General features: G+C 39.5%; 1 protein-coding gene across 1 annotated transcript; it reads right to left on the reverse strand.

Annotated features, from left to right (window-relative positions):
- Window positions 1–1,402: 1,402 nt before the first annotated feature.
- On the reverse strand, window positions 1,403–17,740 carry LOC135476146 (lysosomal alpha-mannosidase-like). Its single transcript, XM_064756072.1, has 27 exons — window positions 17,513–17,740; window positions 16,833–16,935; window positions 16,113–16,304; window positions 15,175–15,368; window positions 13,900–13,981; window positions 13,558–13,581; window positions 13,224–13,318; window positions 13,003–13,074; window positions 12,640–12,756; window positions 11,844–12,050; window positions 11,130–11,202; window positions 10,798–10,837; window positions 10,579–10,648; window positions 10,137–10,259; window positions 9,569–9,685; window positions 9,259–9,385; window positions 8,899–8,972; window positions 7,972–8,199; window positions 7,420–7,538; window positions 6,972–7,073; window positions 6,208–6,295; window positions 5,276–5,362; window positions 4,744–4,834; window positions 3,671–3,816; window positions 3,022–3,171; window positions 2,706–2,814; window positions 1,403–1,954 (listed from the first exon to the last, which is right to left on the reverse strand). The coding sequence occupies exons 1-27, from the start codon at window positions 17,636–17,638 to the stop codon at window positions 1,830–1,832; spliced, it is 3,081 nt and encodes a 1,026-aa protein (XP_064612142.1). The 5' UTR covers window positions 17,639–17,740; the 3' UTR covers window positions 1,403–1,829.
- Window positions 17,741–18,175: the final 435 nt, after the last annotated feature.

Consider the following 18,175-nt stretch of genomic DNA (forward strand, 5'->3'; position numbering starts at 1 on the left):
GTGTGACGTCTTTACCTTGAATATCATATCTGGGAAAGTTTGTCTGTAACTTGCCACTCAGTGACTGGTTTACTGGGCATTCAGTTCTCTAGTTCTTAAGTAATCAAATAAATAAGTATATATAAATTTAAATTTCAAAACACGTGCATCCACACAACGTCGAGTTGTATATTGGTTAGGAATCTATGCGTCGAAACAGATATTCGTGTGCCAGCCGTTTAACAACGGCTGTAACACAAGCCACCAAAAAAAAAAAACTTAGAAAGTATATAAAGTACGAAAATAGGACGGAGTCATGCAAAGAGAAGCAATCACTAGGTTTCAATGAAGTTGGAAAGATGCAAGGTATGTTCTAAGTGACTGAGTGAAATCAATATTCAAATCGTTTGCCATGCTAGAATATACGTTGTCGGTAATAAACATGTATCTCCGATGAGCTTTGATTGCAACAGTTCGTATATCCAACGAGGCGATCTAGTTCAACATGATGAATATACACTCATGGATTCACATGGGTCTTAAGACGGAGAAGGTATCGTCAACTGGCTTAAGGGCTACTTCAGCACACCGTAGGAAAACGTTTCTAAGTTTGCATTGTGGTTATGCTGTACGTGATTATCCACTTTCAGTGCATCTGTATAGGCAGATTTCATTTCCGTTGCCTTTAATTAAATTTATTTATTAAAAAAGGTGTTACAGGTACAAGTATTTCTATAGAGGCACTTAAATTGCTTACCAACAAGTTCCAAGAAAAAAAACTTTTAACTAAATGGTTGGGGTCTACCACACAAACCGATTTGTGAATTATTGCCATTTTCAATTGAGCCATCGCTGAAACACTACTTGAGGAGTTTGACACACTATTTATCCAATGTCATCTCTTTTGTTAATGGTGGTTGTACCTCTTCAAACAGAGTGAACATCAATTAACCCAGGCACTGTTCGACGGCGCCGAGTGTTTGTCTAAACGCCAGGTACCTTGTTATATATTCTGTGATCAACGTCAGGCACGTGTCACTCAGTGAATCACGTGTCCATTCTAAGAGGGCACTCACAGCTGGTCACGTGCATATTAAAACCATAGAAACTCAATTAACACTTAAATATGTCAATTTTCTGGTCAGCCTCAGCGCACGCGCTACCTGTCTGGAGTACTGCTCACCTGGTTTGTTTATATCTGTGAGTAGTGATCACCTGGATGCAGAGATGTAAAAACACGGACAAGCGGCCACTTAGACTGCCACGTTCCGCGAGCCAGCAGCACTCCACAGCACTCCACTCGCACACTCCATGGTTTGCCAAGAGACTTGTCAACGACACGTGCGGCACCGATGACGTCAGTGTTGAGTCGGGGACATGGATTTACATCAAACAACTATGACTTCCGAACTCAGATTAAACACAGGATGATAGCCATTTATTTAGTACGTTGATTATAACGAAAGTTCACACCAAACCAGAAATGCAATAATACAGCGTAGAGAGTAAAGCCAGCGCACCGAGGAGAGTATGATGGTTGGCAAAGGTTGCTACTCAGGCCTTTTGTCAATTTATTCAGTTAAGGCCTTACTATTAACGCTTCATGTAAACACGTAAAATGTAACAACTTACCGCACCCACCCCCTACCCAGCATCATGGTTGACGCAGAATTAGGTAACAAAATGCAAAGTTGGTTCTCTTAGTGTAATAGACGTCACTGATCTAGAATTACTAAGAACACCGTGTATCACACTTACAAGAAAATAAATGACTTAATACTAATCCAAATTATCGTTTTACACCACCACCGGTTTGTTACTGCTTAACCTGGATAGATGTACATCTTGAATTAAACGTCATTGTCCTCGCCCATTGCCAGGGTTAGTTGATACGTCCTAATCTCCATAGGAGTCAAAGTGATATCTCGAGAGTCACTGCTGCTTATGGAATGGCGGGTTGGTATTTGCTGTTTGGCTGAAATATGAAGATTTAGGAGTCATAACATATAGTCCTATACCAACAGTTAACCATCATGGACGCTCCAGGTCAAATAACTGGGCTGAATACCAATTTCTAGACCAACGCACACTTCAAACCACTAAAGAACCATGAAAATATATCAAGGAACTAGAGACGATTCATGTGAAGAGGAACAGTCAACAGTTTCCAATGATGGGGGAAAGACACAAGGGATGCTCTGTGGTTGTGCAGACTTAACAGTTTGTTACAATTTAGTTTTCGTTAATCAAAACTATGCATCTCAATTGCACTTTGACTGCAATTCTAAGCGCAAGGTGGTAAATTCACTCAACCCGATGCTAACATATACATTCCTTACCCCTGGGTTGGGGCCTTCGTGGCCGAGGGGGTTAGCACGCCAAAACACCGCAATGGCCCAGGAGTCTCCCACCAATGCGGTCGCTGTGAGTTCAAGCCAGCTCATGTTGGCTTCCTCTTCGGCGTACGTGGAAATGTCTTGCAGTAACCTGGCCGCCATCGTATAAGTGAAATATTCTTGATTACGGCGTAAAACACCAATCAAAGAAAAAAAATAAATAAATACCCCCGGACTGCACAAACGTTGCATAAATTAAAGATTCGAACTCCAATATATTAGTTCTGACGTTTAAAAAACGCTGCCAGAAAAAAGGCTAGTTTCGAATTTCTAACACAATCGACGTTTTTCGTGTATCGGTGTTAAAAACATGTATCCAGTGAAACTTACAGTTCTGTCTGGCAGTCTGCCAAACCAGACGGCGAGAATCTGCTTTCTTCTGGTTGGCCCCTAACATCAACTCCTCAGCCGAATCCACGTCAAACGGTACAAATAAACCCTGAAGGAATAATACGCTTGTAAGTATTATACGCCCTATAGCCGACATTAAAATTTCCCATTGTCATCAAAGATTACCTCGGGAGACCCTATCAAAACGGGATTAAAGGCAATATTTTTTATCATTTCGCACATTTGAACAAAAACATATTTAGGCAAATAGTTATCTTCACAGTGGAAAGGAAGAGAGCAAAAGATTATAACTTACTGTCATTGATATGTTCACGGGTTGTGACAGTTCACTGTCCTCGCTGGATTGATAGAAATGTTCAAACCGGGCAAGGTAAGATTTGCCTTCCCATTGTTCTAATGACATGAGATGGACATTTGGCGGGAGCTCTCGGGTCAAGCCACTCCACTGAAAGTCAAGTTTGCATTTTTTACTGTTAACAGGAGACTAGGAAAACATTTTCATATGAAAAAACCCAGTTTAAAAAGAAGAGAGAGATAAAAGCTATATGTGCGTTACCTGCACACATCAGTTGACACTGAAGAACTGTGTAAAGTGAAATAAATTTGCAAAGCAGCAGTAATTACTATGCAATGTTATCTGAAGCTCAAACAAATTTCTTAACACAGTGAAACGGTTACAACATGGTCTAAAGCAACAGAAGCAAATATGAGAATGACATTTGAATTCAATACATTTGAGTGTTCTTCATGTTTTATGACTTTTTATGATTTAAATGCTTTGGTAAAAGACTGAGAAGACACGTTTCAGGAACTGCTAATTGCTTACAATCTGTTATGACAGAACCTACACTGTCATAAAAACTCATTTATTTTCAGGGCAAGACAAGCATGTATAGAATGAATCACACTTCCAATAGCTGATGTAACTGCCAAGTGACTCGTACCTTGGTTCTGTAGTTATCACTCCACTGGCTGTATGACATGCTTACAGGCACGAACGTTAACTCGGGACTCATGTACAGCTGCAGAGCCATATCCCTTTCAAATCTGGAAGCTTTGGATTGCGTGTTTAGCATCAGATACTGTTTGCCTACAAAAACATGCCACATGTTTGCTTGAAATCATAACTAAAAGTAATTGCTTTCTCTTATTTTTCATATGTGAATCTCATAAGACAACGATAATTAAAACACTGATGAAAAACTAAAGATTCTAGTTTGTGGAGAAAAGTGGTTTAAAGCAGCGTGTGTTTCAAACAGTTTCTACGACTACCCAATATAATGACTTTGAACCCTCCCAGAATGTCTACAAAATCAAATGGTTTTGACTGGATGCTGTAAAAGCCATCATAGGATGCCGTAACATGCTCTCAAATTTACCAAGTACAGGAGTTGGTACAGCCAAAAATGAAATCCTTAAGACATGTTTAATTTGTATAGAATTTGCATGATGAAAGAAAACTACCGACTGATGAGAGTAACATAGCATGCGCCTCTTTGTGTTGTACCTAGTTTTCATGTGATGGTTTATTAAATATGAAGACAACATAGCATTTTGAGTTATATTGTATTCCTGCATAAACCAGGATTTCGATGGTGTGCTAAGCATCCGTGTGGCCTGAGATCATATTCAAAAGGGAATCTCAGAACAGAATAAAAAAAAACTCAAAAAACATTTTGAGTCCTTCTAGAACAGTAACATCTATTTAATTGCAACTGACGTCACTGCTTTTTTTTATAAAATCTGATTCAGCTGTAGTCTGAATGCTCGACGACGTAAAAGCTGCTTCTATTTAAACAGAAGTCGCTTCTATTTAAGCAATTGCGGGAAAAGTTAGAAGAAAGCCCTAGCTGAGGTAAAATGACAAGAGGCTCGATTTCACCGGTTACGTGTGGCCAGTTGCCAACTATTACATTGTCGTCTGTGCTCTGTTTTACTCCTCTTTACTCTTGGTGTTTTGTATGACATGGTGTACCAGAAAGGCTTGTATACGCTCGCATGAACGAAGACCCCATACCGCGTATTATCAGTCCCTTGCCGTCCGAGCCTGTCTCATTCAGTGGCTCACCCACTCCTAGCGCGTCGTCGTGCAATAAGCGGCGATGAACCTATGCAATAAGCAATAGTGAACAAATACAGAATGACAGGCAGGAAGACTAAATGTTGTTTTCCCTCTATGTACAGTCCCATTTATCTAGGATTGTGCATAGTAAAGTTATAATTATTGGTATGTAGTCATACACATAAGTATGTTATGTAAATAAACAAATGGAGACTACAAGAAGCGCGTCAGAATCTGTAACAGATTACTGACGTGTGCTTAATCTTTTTTAATTCAACACCTGAGTCGGACATAGTGGTCTGACATTAAGAATTTGGAATAATGTATGCCATATGGTGTCATTCCAAAGTTTGCCGGACTTCTCTGCTGTACATCTTAATTTTACTACATGTTGGTGGGGAATTTAAAAGCTGGTGTTGATTAGCTAATATGCATTATAATGAGAGATACGCACACGTATAGGTACCACTATTCACCATGTTCTCACCATGATTTCTATCTCCCCCTCCCGGAGACTGCCTCCACCCTCAGATCTGTCCGTCAACACGGCGAACTGTGTATTCTTGTTACCACACTGAAAGAAGAGACGGAGGCTCTGCTTGGGAATGGTACGAATCCATGTGCCAATAAAGGGAGACGTGCTTAAATCGGCGTTTTTTCTCTGCAAAGCTATTTCAGACTTCATTTATTTGCTTGATTGTTGTTTAAAGACATGTTAAAGAATTTTTCATTGACACCATTCCGGTCTGGAGGTTGTTACGACAAAAGATATGCTGATGAATGTTTCATTTATACCATAGAGGTCGGGAAGTAACTGGAGTCAAACGGGTAAAATCACAGGGATAAAAAGTACGCTCCATTAGCACGTCACTGCCAGACTTTTTCATGTGTAACGTACAGACTTGCAAGCTGTATTTGTGGTATACACGTGCTCTTCCACGAACGTAAGACTGTCTATCTAGTCCATAGAGCAGCGAGAACGAAGGAATTTAGAATGATAATCATCCAGTACAGTGCACATATAACTTCTACGTTTCGCTCTAGACCACTGGGGGTTTCTATTCAACAGCTCACAATCTCAGATGGATACTTCACTTATTTACGGCATGTCAGCTGTTCTTTCAAAGCGATGAATTAGGCCTGAAGAGTGGAGAGACAGGCAAGGGGAGATAACCTTTCCGAAAGATACGTCAATTCAGAGTTAAGTCCCCTGAGACAGGTTTCAGCTTACCACGTCATCTGGTCTTTTAGAAGGATAAGATTCAGTTCACAAAATCATCATTTTAGGCAACTCTGTTATACGCAAAATAAGAAAATTTAAGATCGTCGACATGATACTCAGATTTTCGCTGCTTTTGTAAAATATTATCACAATTATAAAGAAAGCAGCATTTTAATGAAATGTTGAACTATACTTGCCTGCATGAAGATTTTACTGTTAACTGGATAATAGTTGCCTGCCACAGGTTCAGTTTGATTTAGTTTCCATGTGGGCCTGTAGTCTATGCTGTAAATAAAGGCTATAAAATAAACCATATGACTACTATCACCTGACCATTAGACACCTAAACAAACGGTCAAAAATCTACACATATACTAAATACGATCACAGAACAGTAAACCCCTCGAAGCGAAGCGAAACTTCTCTCCTACAATCAAGTAATAACTCAAATTTTACAAGGCCCATAGTTTTTCTGAAACTTCCGCACAGACCTGGATTTCTATAAGCTAACTGATCTCTTAAAAAGTTGATAAATGTACATCCTATGATATACATGTATATAATATATTAGAGAACACCGATTAAATAGAACGGTAACGACATTCAGATAGTTGACAAATGTCACACGTAACCTATGAAATACCTGAGGTATTGCTCTAACTGTTCATGTAAATGGGGATATAGAAGCAACTTTCACAGTCTCTAGCACCACAGCCCTAGCAGAATTACGTTTTATTGAAATCTGCACTTACGTTAATTGCAATACATTACATTTCCCTTACCTAGAACTACTCAAAATACTGTGCAATCATCACAATAACTAGTAATAAACGTTTACAAGAAACTAATGCAAAACCCTACCTTGATACCATTTGTAAAAGAGCACGAAAAAAGTTCTGGCGGCAGGAAATGTTTTCAGGAAACCACTTCCTCAACAGTAAAACCTTCAGGATCCACTTACATTCTCTTCAGGATTTGTCGGCCATTGGCGTCTGTGTAAAATGTTCTGTCAGTCATCATGTCTGTCTGAATCCGATTCACAACCTCCTTCCCGACTTTGTCGCTGAAATACGGGAAATTATACCTGTCAACTGCACCGGAGTAAAACAAATGAAATGTCTGTGGCAGTGGTGTTTTTGTTTAAAATTCTCTCGTTGAGCAATGGTAGAGCGTTCAGTTCTTGTACAACGTCAGTCATGCTAAAGGAAAAGTTGTAAAACTTTGGAAGTTTTGCTGCTTGTATACATATAAAGTGCTGTTCAATATTATTGACGGAATATTTGTTGAATATGACAAATGCATGAAACTTTGGCACCTCTTTCATTAGAAGTATTTTTCAGGTCCCACTCCGACTACAAATATAATTAATAGAACTGCTTGTGAAAACATGGCATATAAAGGAGACTTACTCGATGGGGATGGGTCCAACTGTCCACTCCAGCTCAGCATATTCGGCGTCCTCGTAGAGCCTGATCACCTGACTGACCCACGGGCTGAACCTCTGCTCCACCTCCTGTACAAGAGGACCCTGGGGCACAGACAAACGTGATCGGAGATTGAGGTGACTGCGGCAATACGGTAAGGTTCGGTTCAAGATGTATCGGTTCACTCAAAAGCATTATTTAACTTCAGAATTAGTAGTTGTTGTATGAACATTTAATGATCGGCTACTTAATCCACTCGTTCTAACCGAAATCCCACTTGTAAGCAAATTCAGTGATAGCTATCTTAGTTTAACTCTTATGAAGCTTGGCTAGTTCAAAGGGCTGATTCAACACTATCTGAGTAATATCACCCAAATAATGATTTCTTTATACAATATTTTCTTACTTTTCATTTGTTCTAAAATTTTAATATAAAGGATAAAAACTGGTATATTGAAAAACAAAAACGCTGAATTTATTAATGGATACAAACGTTTAACGACAGTAACAGAAGGCTAGTAACTAGAAAACGTTAACCTGTGCGATCCTGGTATGTTTCACTGATGTACCACTGTTAAACGTGTGCGGCTCCATCTCGTTGGGTCTGAAGATGTAAGCCCCGGAGGCCTGGAACTCCGGTTTGCTGTTGTTGCCTATAAATCCCGTGTAGTAGGCGAATTCTTGTTTTAATTCTACCGATACTTGACTGTCAAGGTTTTCCATAGATGATAGGTGTCCAGCGTCATCAAATGTGAGAGAGATATGCTGAAATGTGAGTCCAAATGTAAACCAGGGTAAGCGGCAAATATCATAGTGGTAGAATATATTTATTTTTACCACCATTCAAAAGTTCTAACAGCATACAGGTATAAAATGGCCCGTGTTGGAACACTTATAGCACTTCATTATCACCGCAAACCGGGTAGCTTTTAGTTATTGATCTACTAGTATCTTAATGTTGCAGATAATAAGTACGGTTACGTTTATTTATTTATTTGATTTATGCCGTTCTCAAGAATATTTCACTTATACGACGGCGGCCAGCATTATAGTGGGTGGAAGAGTCCGGGGGAAACGATCCACCCTTCGCAGGTTGCTGGCAGGCCTTTCACGTATGGCCGGAGAAGAAGCCAGCATGAGCTGGACTTGAACTCATGCATTGGTGTGGGGCTCCTGGGTCATTGCGCCGCGCTGTCAATCTAACCAGCTAAGCCACGGAGCGCCCAGAGCGGTTATGTGTACCATGACAGAATCAGTCATCGACTATATCCGTATCGAAAAATTGCTAATATGAATTAGGGCACCCTAGAAAAAATTGGTTTAGTGTTAGCCAATTAGTATAAAGGTGTAAAAACAAAAACACCCTTGTCTAAAGAAAATGTTTAATATATTTTTGTATTTTTACGATCATAATTACGTTCATGCTTTCCTTATTATAACAAATAGTTATGGAAACCGTAATACCTTGTTCTTTAGAACTGTATCGGCACCTGTGATGTCCAGCTCGCGGAAATCACTTAGATTCTGGTCGGGAACATCTGACAAATATAGTGTCTACTTAGTGTATCAGTTCTTACTGGTTTTGAATTGTCTGTGTGTTTGTTTTAGAAAGCAACGGTCAATTACTGAAAGAATATTTAAGTACTGAAGAATAATGTAACTGAGGTGACTTATTCCAAACACGCTTCTCTTCAGTTTAAAACGAGGTGAGGAACGATTTATGAGAATAAGCAAATGATTATTTTTGTACATGTAACACATAAAAAGTCTGCGGCTTTCATATAGACCATGTACATAAATCTACTGTTCCTCCTCAGCACTTACCGCTAGTCATCTGAACAAAGTACGAGGCAAATCCTAATGCCGGTATCGTAACGCTGAATACCAGCTCAAGGGTGGCCTTACTCTTCCGTTCTGGGATGGACATGGTCCTGGCGCTGACTGGCAGTAGCTGACAGAGAACAGCAAATCACGACAACAGCGCGTTAACATTCCCATTTTCACCGAAAAACTCAGTGTTATACTATAAACAGTTATTATAAAAACATTAAATCAGGGAGATGTATTAATTTCATTTATTCTGTTTGTTAACTTTGAATATTAAATACCATATTTTTAAGTATCCATACATTACCTGTGTGGCTACAGACATTCCGTCTGAATCTGTCACATTATACGTTCCTGCCACCACGGGCAGGCGCACCCAGCGGGTTACATGACGTCCCAGAGGATTGTAAGCCAACATCACAAACTGAAGAGGACAAAGCGCAAGAACAAAATAACAACCAGCACAGTGATAAGAGCAAGGGTAGCGCGATTTTCTTTGTGTGTGTTTTCTTTTTTCCTTGACATGCGTGTAATTGACGTCTCTTTCAGTAATATATTTCTCAGATGTCTGCGGTGACTCTTTACAGGAGGCCTGTTCCAATGTCGACATATTTAAAGCGCTGCCTCACTGAAAGCCATTGGAAGACACCTCATGCCGAAGACACCAGACACTCAGTCACAGAACATGTGATATCCACATTTTTTCGCCCGACAAGATCACCAAGATTGCCGTTTTAAGATCTTACACTCAACCAATAAAGTTGACCATTCAGATAACATAAAAAATTCTCCTCAGTTTTTATGCTATTACATACTAAAGAACAAATGTATACAATGATATCTTGTGAGATTTTGTTAAGCGCCTCAGTTGTTACCTGTTTATTATTCTCTGTGACGTCACACATACTGATATTCAAAAGCCCACAGTAGTGCTGATCGAAGGGTACATCCGTCCCGGACTTACTTAGTAACTTCTTGTAAGCGTCATTAATGGTTTTCTGGGAAAACAACGAATCAGATCATATGAACGAAAATAACATTTCGTTTCAAAAAAGAAACAGTTTGAAACATTCAAATGTGGCTGTCACTTCTTTATATACACACAATTCCAGTATTGTAAAACATTCTATCAACATCAACATTTCCATAATTAAAGTAGAAGCCTTATTTACACTGCCATAGTCAGATGACACTGGCTGTTCAGTTCAAAAGATGTGTGCTAAGGTTTGGAAAATCTATATAAGGAGATTTCTACTTACAAGTGTGAAGGAGTTCAAGAATTTCGGAGGAAGGAAGACAGGTAGAATAATGGCTTACCCTACATTCGTTCACTCCGTTTGCCAATCTTTCAGCGTAATCATAGGCAACCACCTGCTTCTCAGTTCCTCTAAAATGATAGTAATATGAAACTGTCACATATTTCTTCAAGAAAATATGGAAAACATTCAAAGCTGTGTAGTCATATTTCATTTGATTAACATTAAAATGTACATAAATAGTAAATACAATAAAATTACATACATACAATGAACTTACGAGACTCCATCATGATGCTGGGCCACGCCCATCGCCTCCTCTATAAAACGAAAAAACAGCCTGAGCAAAATGACGAATGCCCATAAAACGTTGTCTTTCAAGTTTGTTTTTCCGGAGGTTTATTTTTATCATTCGCATCACAATACAAATATAAAAACGCATGTCTGCGAGAAAAACTTAAATGAAGACGTATTCTGTGACCTCAAAAGTAACATATTTCAAGGGATTTTTTTTTTGGTAAGTTTCATTCTTGAATCAACTAGTCTTCATTGTAGATCCTATTCCAAAGCACTGCAAATCTATACTATAAACTTTCAAAAGGTAAGACTTACTGAGAACTTCCACGCTGACAGAACTATGCTGAGAATCGTCAAGTTGTGCCAGGGCATCCATTTGTTTACACACCTAGGTAACAGGTAAATAAGAAAACAAATTCAAGCTAAGCGACTCGTGAAGATATATTTAATCCACTGAAGTGTCTGTGTTCTTCCAATCATACAGTTGTTGTTTGGTCGTTGATAAATATCTATGGGAAGTGTATGATTTGACTTATATGTTCATCTGTGTGATATCTCCAAATCTAATTGTCGTATAAACACACATTCACATACCACTCATCAAGCATAATGGACGTTCCCCATAGAAAATGCATTTTCGAAAACAACGTCAAGCACAAACTATCGTAGTGATAAAGCAGTATATCAGAAAGTATAGCAGGGAGTTAAGTCAAGAAATGCAGTCATATCTATTTGTCGATCGGATTTGTCATTTATCGTAGGAAAGTTCAACTGTTTGATGTACCTGAAGAAAACTGATCTTTCTACTGTACCTGAAGAAAGATGTTAGTCTGTCTGACCTACCTGTAGGAAGTTGGTAGTCTGTCTGACTTACCTGTAGGAAGTTGTTAGTCTGCCTGACCTACCTGTAGGAAGTTGTTAGTCTGCCTGACCTACCTGTAGGAAGTTGTTGGTCTGTCTGACCTACCTGTAGGAAGTCGTTAGTCCGTTTGACCTACCTTTAGGAAGTTGTCAGTCTGCCTGACCTACCTGTAGGAAATTGTTAGTTCGTCTGACGTATCCCTTGAGTGCAGCTCTGCTAGTAAAGTAGCCTGTCCAGAAGCTATGAGCTCGGTGAGCGTACGGGAAGAAGTCATCACTTTTGGTTGTCCATGTTTTGTTTGCCAGGTTTAGTTGTTTCAGATAACAGGATGGAGTGGAGTAAAGTAGATTCACTTTGGTATTGTTCAGAGTTTGCTGAATCGAAAATGAGAGAAGAATGAGTCTAATTATTTCACTTGTTACAGCAGTTTAGAGGGGTTTTGAGTGCGTTGCACAATTTACTGTATTTGAAATAAAAATTCACGCAAAAAATATATTATTTAAGATGCCAGTAAGGGTTATAATCCATTACTTTAGATGCTGAAGCCAAGACTTTTCCATCGAGATACCATCCTGCCATCTGGAATGAATAGAACTCCTTAGACAAAATGAGTAACTTGGCCATCGTCGAAGTTCTCGGTCAAATACAAAATGCTTCGTGATAAAGCGAAAATATATTACAGACAATCTTACCGCATGTGCACATGTGACTAAATATCATCCCCTACCTTACAGACAGGCGGATTGGGTCAGCTTTGCGACCTCAAAATAAAGTTAAGAGTATTTGGGGCATTTGAATTTACTGGGTAAGAACACGGTTGTCTAGGTCAAAAAGAACTCAAAGATTTTGGACACGTCTTGGCTAGATTTTGCGGTTTAGGGTTGATTATGGTTATTTTTGTTCTTTCCTGGCACTTTAGAAGCTGACATCGAAACGGAAAGATATACTTTCCGTTTGTCTCACCTGTTGGTTGACATATTTGATAATCTTGTCCAGGTTCTTGTACCAGGTCAAAGCGTCCGTGTACTGGAAATCACTGCCCATCGTCATAATCAGATGATCGGTAGCGTAATGCTTGGCCTGCAAATATTCATGATCCTATGTACATATCAAAAAGAGAAGTGTTGAAAACTTGAAAAAGTCTGTTATATGGACGGGACTTTTGGGGCAGAGAAAACAAGTCAAAATAATTATAAATGAAAAAAAAAAATGATTCTCAGAAGTATCATCAGGTTGTTAAGGCACCTTTATTGTAGATATCTTAAATGTGGAAAACTTCTTGTAAAATTACGTTCAGACGTAGTTCATATCAGAGCTGTGTCATACCTGATCAGCCACGTCTTTGAGGAATTGGTTAACTTTCTGCGGAACATTGTAGTCATGTAGAGACTCGTCATCCTGAAAGATTCAGAAATTAAATTATTAAACACATGACATAATGTGCTACAGAGTTCTGAATAAAGATAATTCTTTTTTCTTGAAAAAGTAAATCTTAAAAACGGGAATAAAGAATGATTTTGATATGAGTGGTGATGAAGACTTCATACCATAACGGGGTCGCTACAGTCGTACGCAAAGCAGATGCCAGGTGGGGGTCCATATCCATCATACAAAGCTCCCGTGAACAGAGAAGAAGAAATTCCTGTGGAAAATGCAGCAGTTCATAAATTCAATGAAGGAGTAATTAACCTTTCATCATTTTTCGGATTTCTCATAAGTATAACATTTACCAAACATTTTGTTTTTCGAGACAGCGGAACTTGGCCCAGTGGTGAGACGCTCGGCTCCAAACACGGGGCAAAACAAAGAGTGGGTTCAACCCCGATCTTGGGCAGGGAAATTCTGTTTCCATGTTATCAGTGTATTATGACCATAAGCGGCCAATATTGTGAGGGCTGAAGACCACTTGAACAAAATCTGTACCCCCAGCGAAGTAAGTATGGGGTTAAACAAAACAAATATATAAAAAAAGACCAAGATCTATATTTCAACACACACACAAAAAATAACTAATAATTTTAAAAAGTCAAATATTTCAAAAGGTTTACAGCAACATCCGGTTTATCATTAAAGAGGAGTAATACCTTAATTCTGTGTAAAATTTAGTGTCGAAGATAATACGCTTTCTTGGTGTCTAGATAAGTATTTAAGTTCAGTACATGTGATGTTTTGCTGGAAACTGTCGAAAGGTAACTTGCCTAAGTCATCGCTCCCTTCCCAAACCAATTTCCATTGTCGATGCGTTGACTCGGTAATCTTTATCCTGGTAGTCAAGGCGGCCGAAAAATAAACCGTCATATCCCATCTGTAACAGACATGAGTCTACATTAAAACACACCGTCATATCTCATTTGTAACAGACATGAGTCTACATTAAAACACACCGCCTTATCCCATCTGTAACAGACATCAGTCTACATTAAAACACACCGCCATATCTCATCTATAATAGACATGAGTCCACATTAAAACACACCGTCATATCTCATCTGTAATAGACATGAGTCTACATTAAAACACACCGCCATACCTCATCTGTAATAGACATGAGTCTACATTAAAACACAGTCATGTCATCTGTAACAGATATCAGCCTACATTAAAACACACCGTCATATCTCATCTGAAACGGACATCAGTTAACATTAAAACACACCGCCATATCCCCTCTGTAACAGACATTAGTCTACATTTAAACACACCGTCACATCCCATCTGTAACAGACATTAGTCTACATTTAAACACACCGTCACATCCCATCTGTAACAGACATTAGTCTACATTTAAACACACCGTCACATCCCATCTGTAACAGACATTAGTCTACATTTAAACACACCGTCACATCCCATCTGTAACAGACATTAGTCTACATTTAAACACACCGTCACATCCCATCTGTAACAGACATGAGCCCACATTAAAACACAGTGGCATATCTCATCTGCAACTGACATCAGTTAACATTAAATCACACCGCCATATGCCATCTGTCATAGACATTAGTATACTTAAAACACACCGTCATATCTAATCTATAATAGGCATCGGTCTACATTAAAACCCACCATCTTACCTCATCTGTAACAGACATGAGTCCACATTAAAATACACCGTCATATCTCATCTGTAACAGGCAGCAGTCTACATTAAAACACACTATCGTATCTAATCTGTAACAGATATGAGTTAAAATTAAAACACACCGTCATATCTCATATGTAACAGATATCAGCCTACATTAAAACACACCGTCATACCTCATCTGTAACAGACATAAGTTAACATTAAAACACACCGTCATATCTCATATGTAATAGACATGAGTCCACATTAAAACACACCGTCATACCTCATCTCTAATAGACATGAATCTGCATTAACACACCATCATATCTCATCTGCAATAGACATGACTCTACGTTAAAACGCATTATCTACTCAGAACCCCATGGGCTTTCCGCACAGCGTTACAAAAAAATTGTTGAAGAGCTCACCTGAGCAAAGAGAGAGGCTTGTTCTCGAGAGTGGCCAAAAGGGTCGATCTGCCAGGCCACCCTGGGTCGGGCACACTCCCCAAACGTCTCCCGGAGAAAGCGGAAGCCCAAGGTGTGCTGGTCAATGATGGCGTTATAGTGAGTGGACGCCTCATCATTCATCGACCAAGCTCCCAGAATAAACTCCAGTCGACCTGAAAACAAGCCAGTAAACGTTAAGCTTTCACGGGCACAATGGATTCATCTATTATACAGGTTCCACATTTCACCTGAACACCATGGTGCGAAATATGTGTTTCAGTATGCAACGACCATTGATCCACCATTTCTAGCTTGTTAATTTCCAGAATTTTCTATTTCTCAGCCAGAAAATGCAATAAACAGTTTGAAAAAACAGAAATCAATCAAAATGATGATGCTAAGTTTTTCACCAACTGGAATTACCTATCCTGATGACCCAGAATGCTCGGTATGTATATATGCTACGGGTTATACGTCGTTCTTTACAAAAAAATTTAGTCATACGACCATGAGGAGTCATTAGGTGTACTTATACAGTGTCTTCAAGTGACAGGCTGAGTAGATGGCGGCGAAGCGCTGCCGCCACTGAAGTATCATGCCGAAGACACCAGATATGACACCCCGCCTGGTCACATAATACTGACACCGGGCCAGCCAGTGCTGTTTCCTTGGTCTAACTGCTCAGTGTTGAACACGAAATAAACATATATAAAACACAAAATATCATATTTAAAGTCGCTGGTACGGTTTTGTATGCTTGGTAATCCAATTGTTAACATTACCATAACCATAGGAAATTACATTTGACAACATAATACAATTGAATACTTCTTTGACAGCAAAGCTTCTTGTTGCTTAAGTACGTACACTGCATTCACTACCAGAACTATTTCACAAAGCGGGTACAGCAATCTCACCTTGATTGACCAGACCTTTCACGATGTGTCTTATGGTATCGTCCTGTTCATCCCACCATCGTTTAAAGAAGGCAATCTCCACATAGATAAACCTCCTGGACGGGTCCATTTGTATTTGAGGAATGACCGTATCCAGAATATATTGTACACCTGCATTTGTAGAGATAAATGAACGATTTAAGGTATTTAATTCTAAAAATTATTGGGTGTCAGACTATAGCTGTCTGCATTATTCTGTCACCATAAGGACAAAGTTCTCTAATCATCTAGAGCCAAGAAAACATTTTATGTCAAATATTGAATTAAATTCGCTTCAGGTTATATCCATATTATTGATGGAGTATATCCGGTTAATTTCTTCCATTTTTCAGTGCCGATGGTCGTTTAACGAAAGCAAACTATACAAGGTAAAAAAAAAAAAGAAATGTATTTGTTTACGATCTCCGCTATTGACAGGGTAAAAGTAAAACCATTTTCACCCGTCTCGAGCCGCACAATGACATAGGAGTCCCCAGACCAGCTCAGTCTGGCTTCCCCTCTGGCCCTACTTGAGAAGGTCTGTCAAAAACCTGCGGATGGTCGTGAGCTTCCTGCCCAGTTTCCTCCTACTATAATGCTCGCCGCCGTCGTATAAGTGAACTATTCTTGGGTACAGCGTAAAACACCAATCAAACAAATAAATAAACAGATAAAATCAGTGTTGAACGGTATTATATTTACGCTGGTAGTAGTATTGGTCCACGGTCATGATCCAGCCGACGTCATCATGAGTGTGAGGGACAACATGGACGTTGATCATCCCTTCTTTCACTGGATTACAGCTCTGAGAACAATATAATGAAGAAACAGATACACCGAGGAAACATTTTGAGCAACAAAGAGAAAGCGTATAAGAAATCTTTATCATAGTTTTACGCAATGTTCAAGGCATTCTTCAAGGTGCATGTAGGAGCTGACTTTCCTGTTCTGAAAACAACCACCTTCGACAACTGATGGAGACAATACAGCGATTAATGGTGTGCTGCCACTCAGTGCTGTCTTGATTATGCTTTAATTGGAAATCCTACACATATTCGCTTGAAACAGAAGATGTATTTAGAGCACACGTGTGCCATGAAGAGATAATTTTAATACACCGTAACTCGTGTACTCGGCTCCTTCGTTTCTAAACAGCCATGGCATAATACCATTCCCAAAGCTTTCGTGGTTATTCTTATCGCTCTCATCCATGTTCTACAAATCATTAGAATTCAGGCGTCAGACTGAGCACTTAGTGAAACAACTTCTGTAGTTCCACACAAGCACGTACACTTTGATAAGCTGGTGTTGGTTACGGAAGGTGTGAGCTACATGATCACGCCTTTACCTGTCTACAGAGTAAGTTGGCCTAAACTACTAACCTCATAACCACACGTGTCATCATCAGGAACTGACTCTCTTTGATCTGACGAGAACACAAGGGTTTTCCCCATCACCCCGAATTGAGAAGCGATGAGACCAACCAAGACGAACATCAAGGTCTCCATGTTACTGGAGGTAGGCAAGAAGAAACTATCGTTCCTCTTTCTCTTCTCTGCCTGTCTCGTGAGGTGGTAATACGACACCACATGATTTCCGAATATAGATGAATATTCATTAACTGGTAAATACAGTACTTTAGCCCCGTATCAGTTATCAGTGGAGAACAACAATACCTAGCTATGTCAAAGGCCAAGGACGGAGATAGGACCGGCGTGCCAGGTCGACTTATTTATTTATTTATTTATTTGATTGGTATTTTGCGCCGCACTCAAGAATATTGTATTTATACAAAGGTGGCGAGCATTATAGTGGGAGGAAATCAGGATTAGCCCGAAAGAAACCCACGTCCATCTACACGCGGCCAGAAAACCTTTCCACATACAGCCAGAGAGGACCTCCGCATGAACTGAACTCACAGCAGCCGCACTGGTGAGATACCAGGTATAGAGAAATGTGGATGTTACACAACACTTCTTTGACTAAAACCTCGGAATACATCACAACACAAACAATCAAACAGCAGGCAAATGGGGCTTCACGGT

Source organism: Liolophura sinensis, chromosome 1 (assembly GCF_032854445.1).
Source record: "Liolophura sinensis isolate JHLJ2023 chromosome 1, CUHK_Ljap_v2, whole genome shotgun sequence".
NCBI classification, from domain to species: domain Eukaryota; kingdom Metazoa; phylum Mollusca; class Polyplacophora; order Chitonida; family Chitonidae; genus Liolophura; species Liolophura sinensis.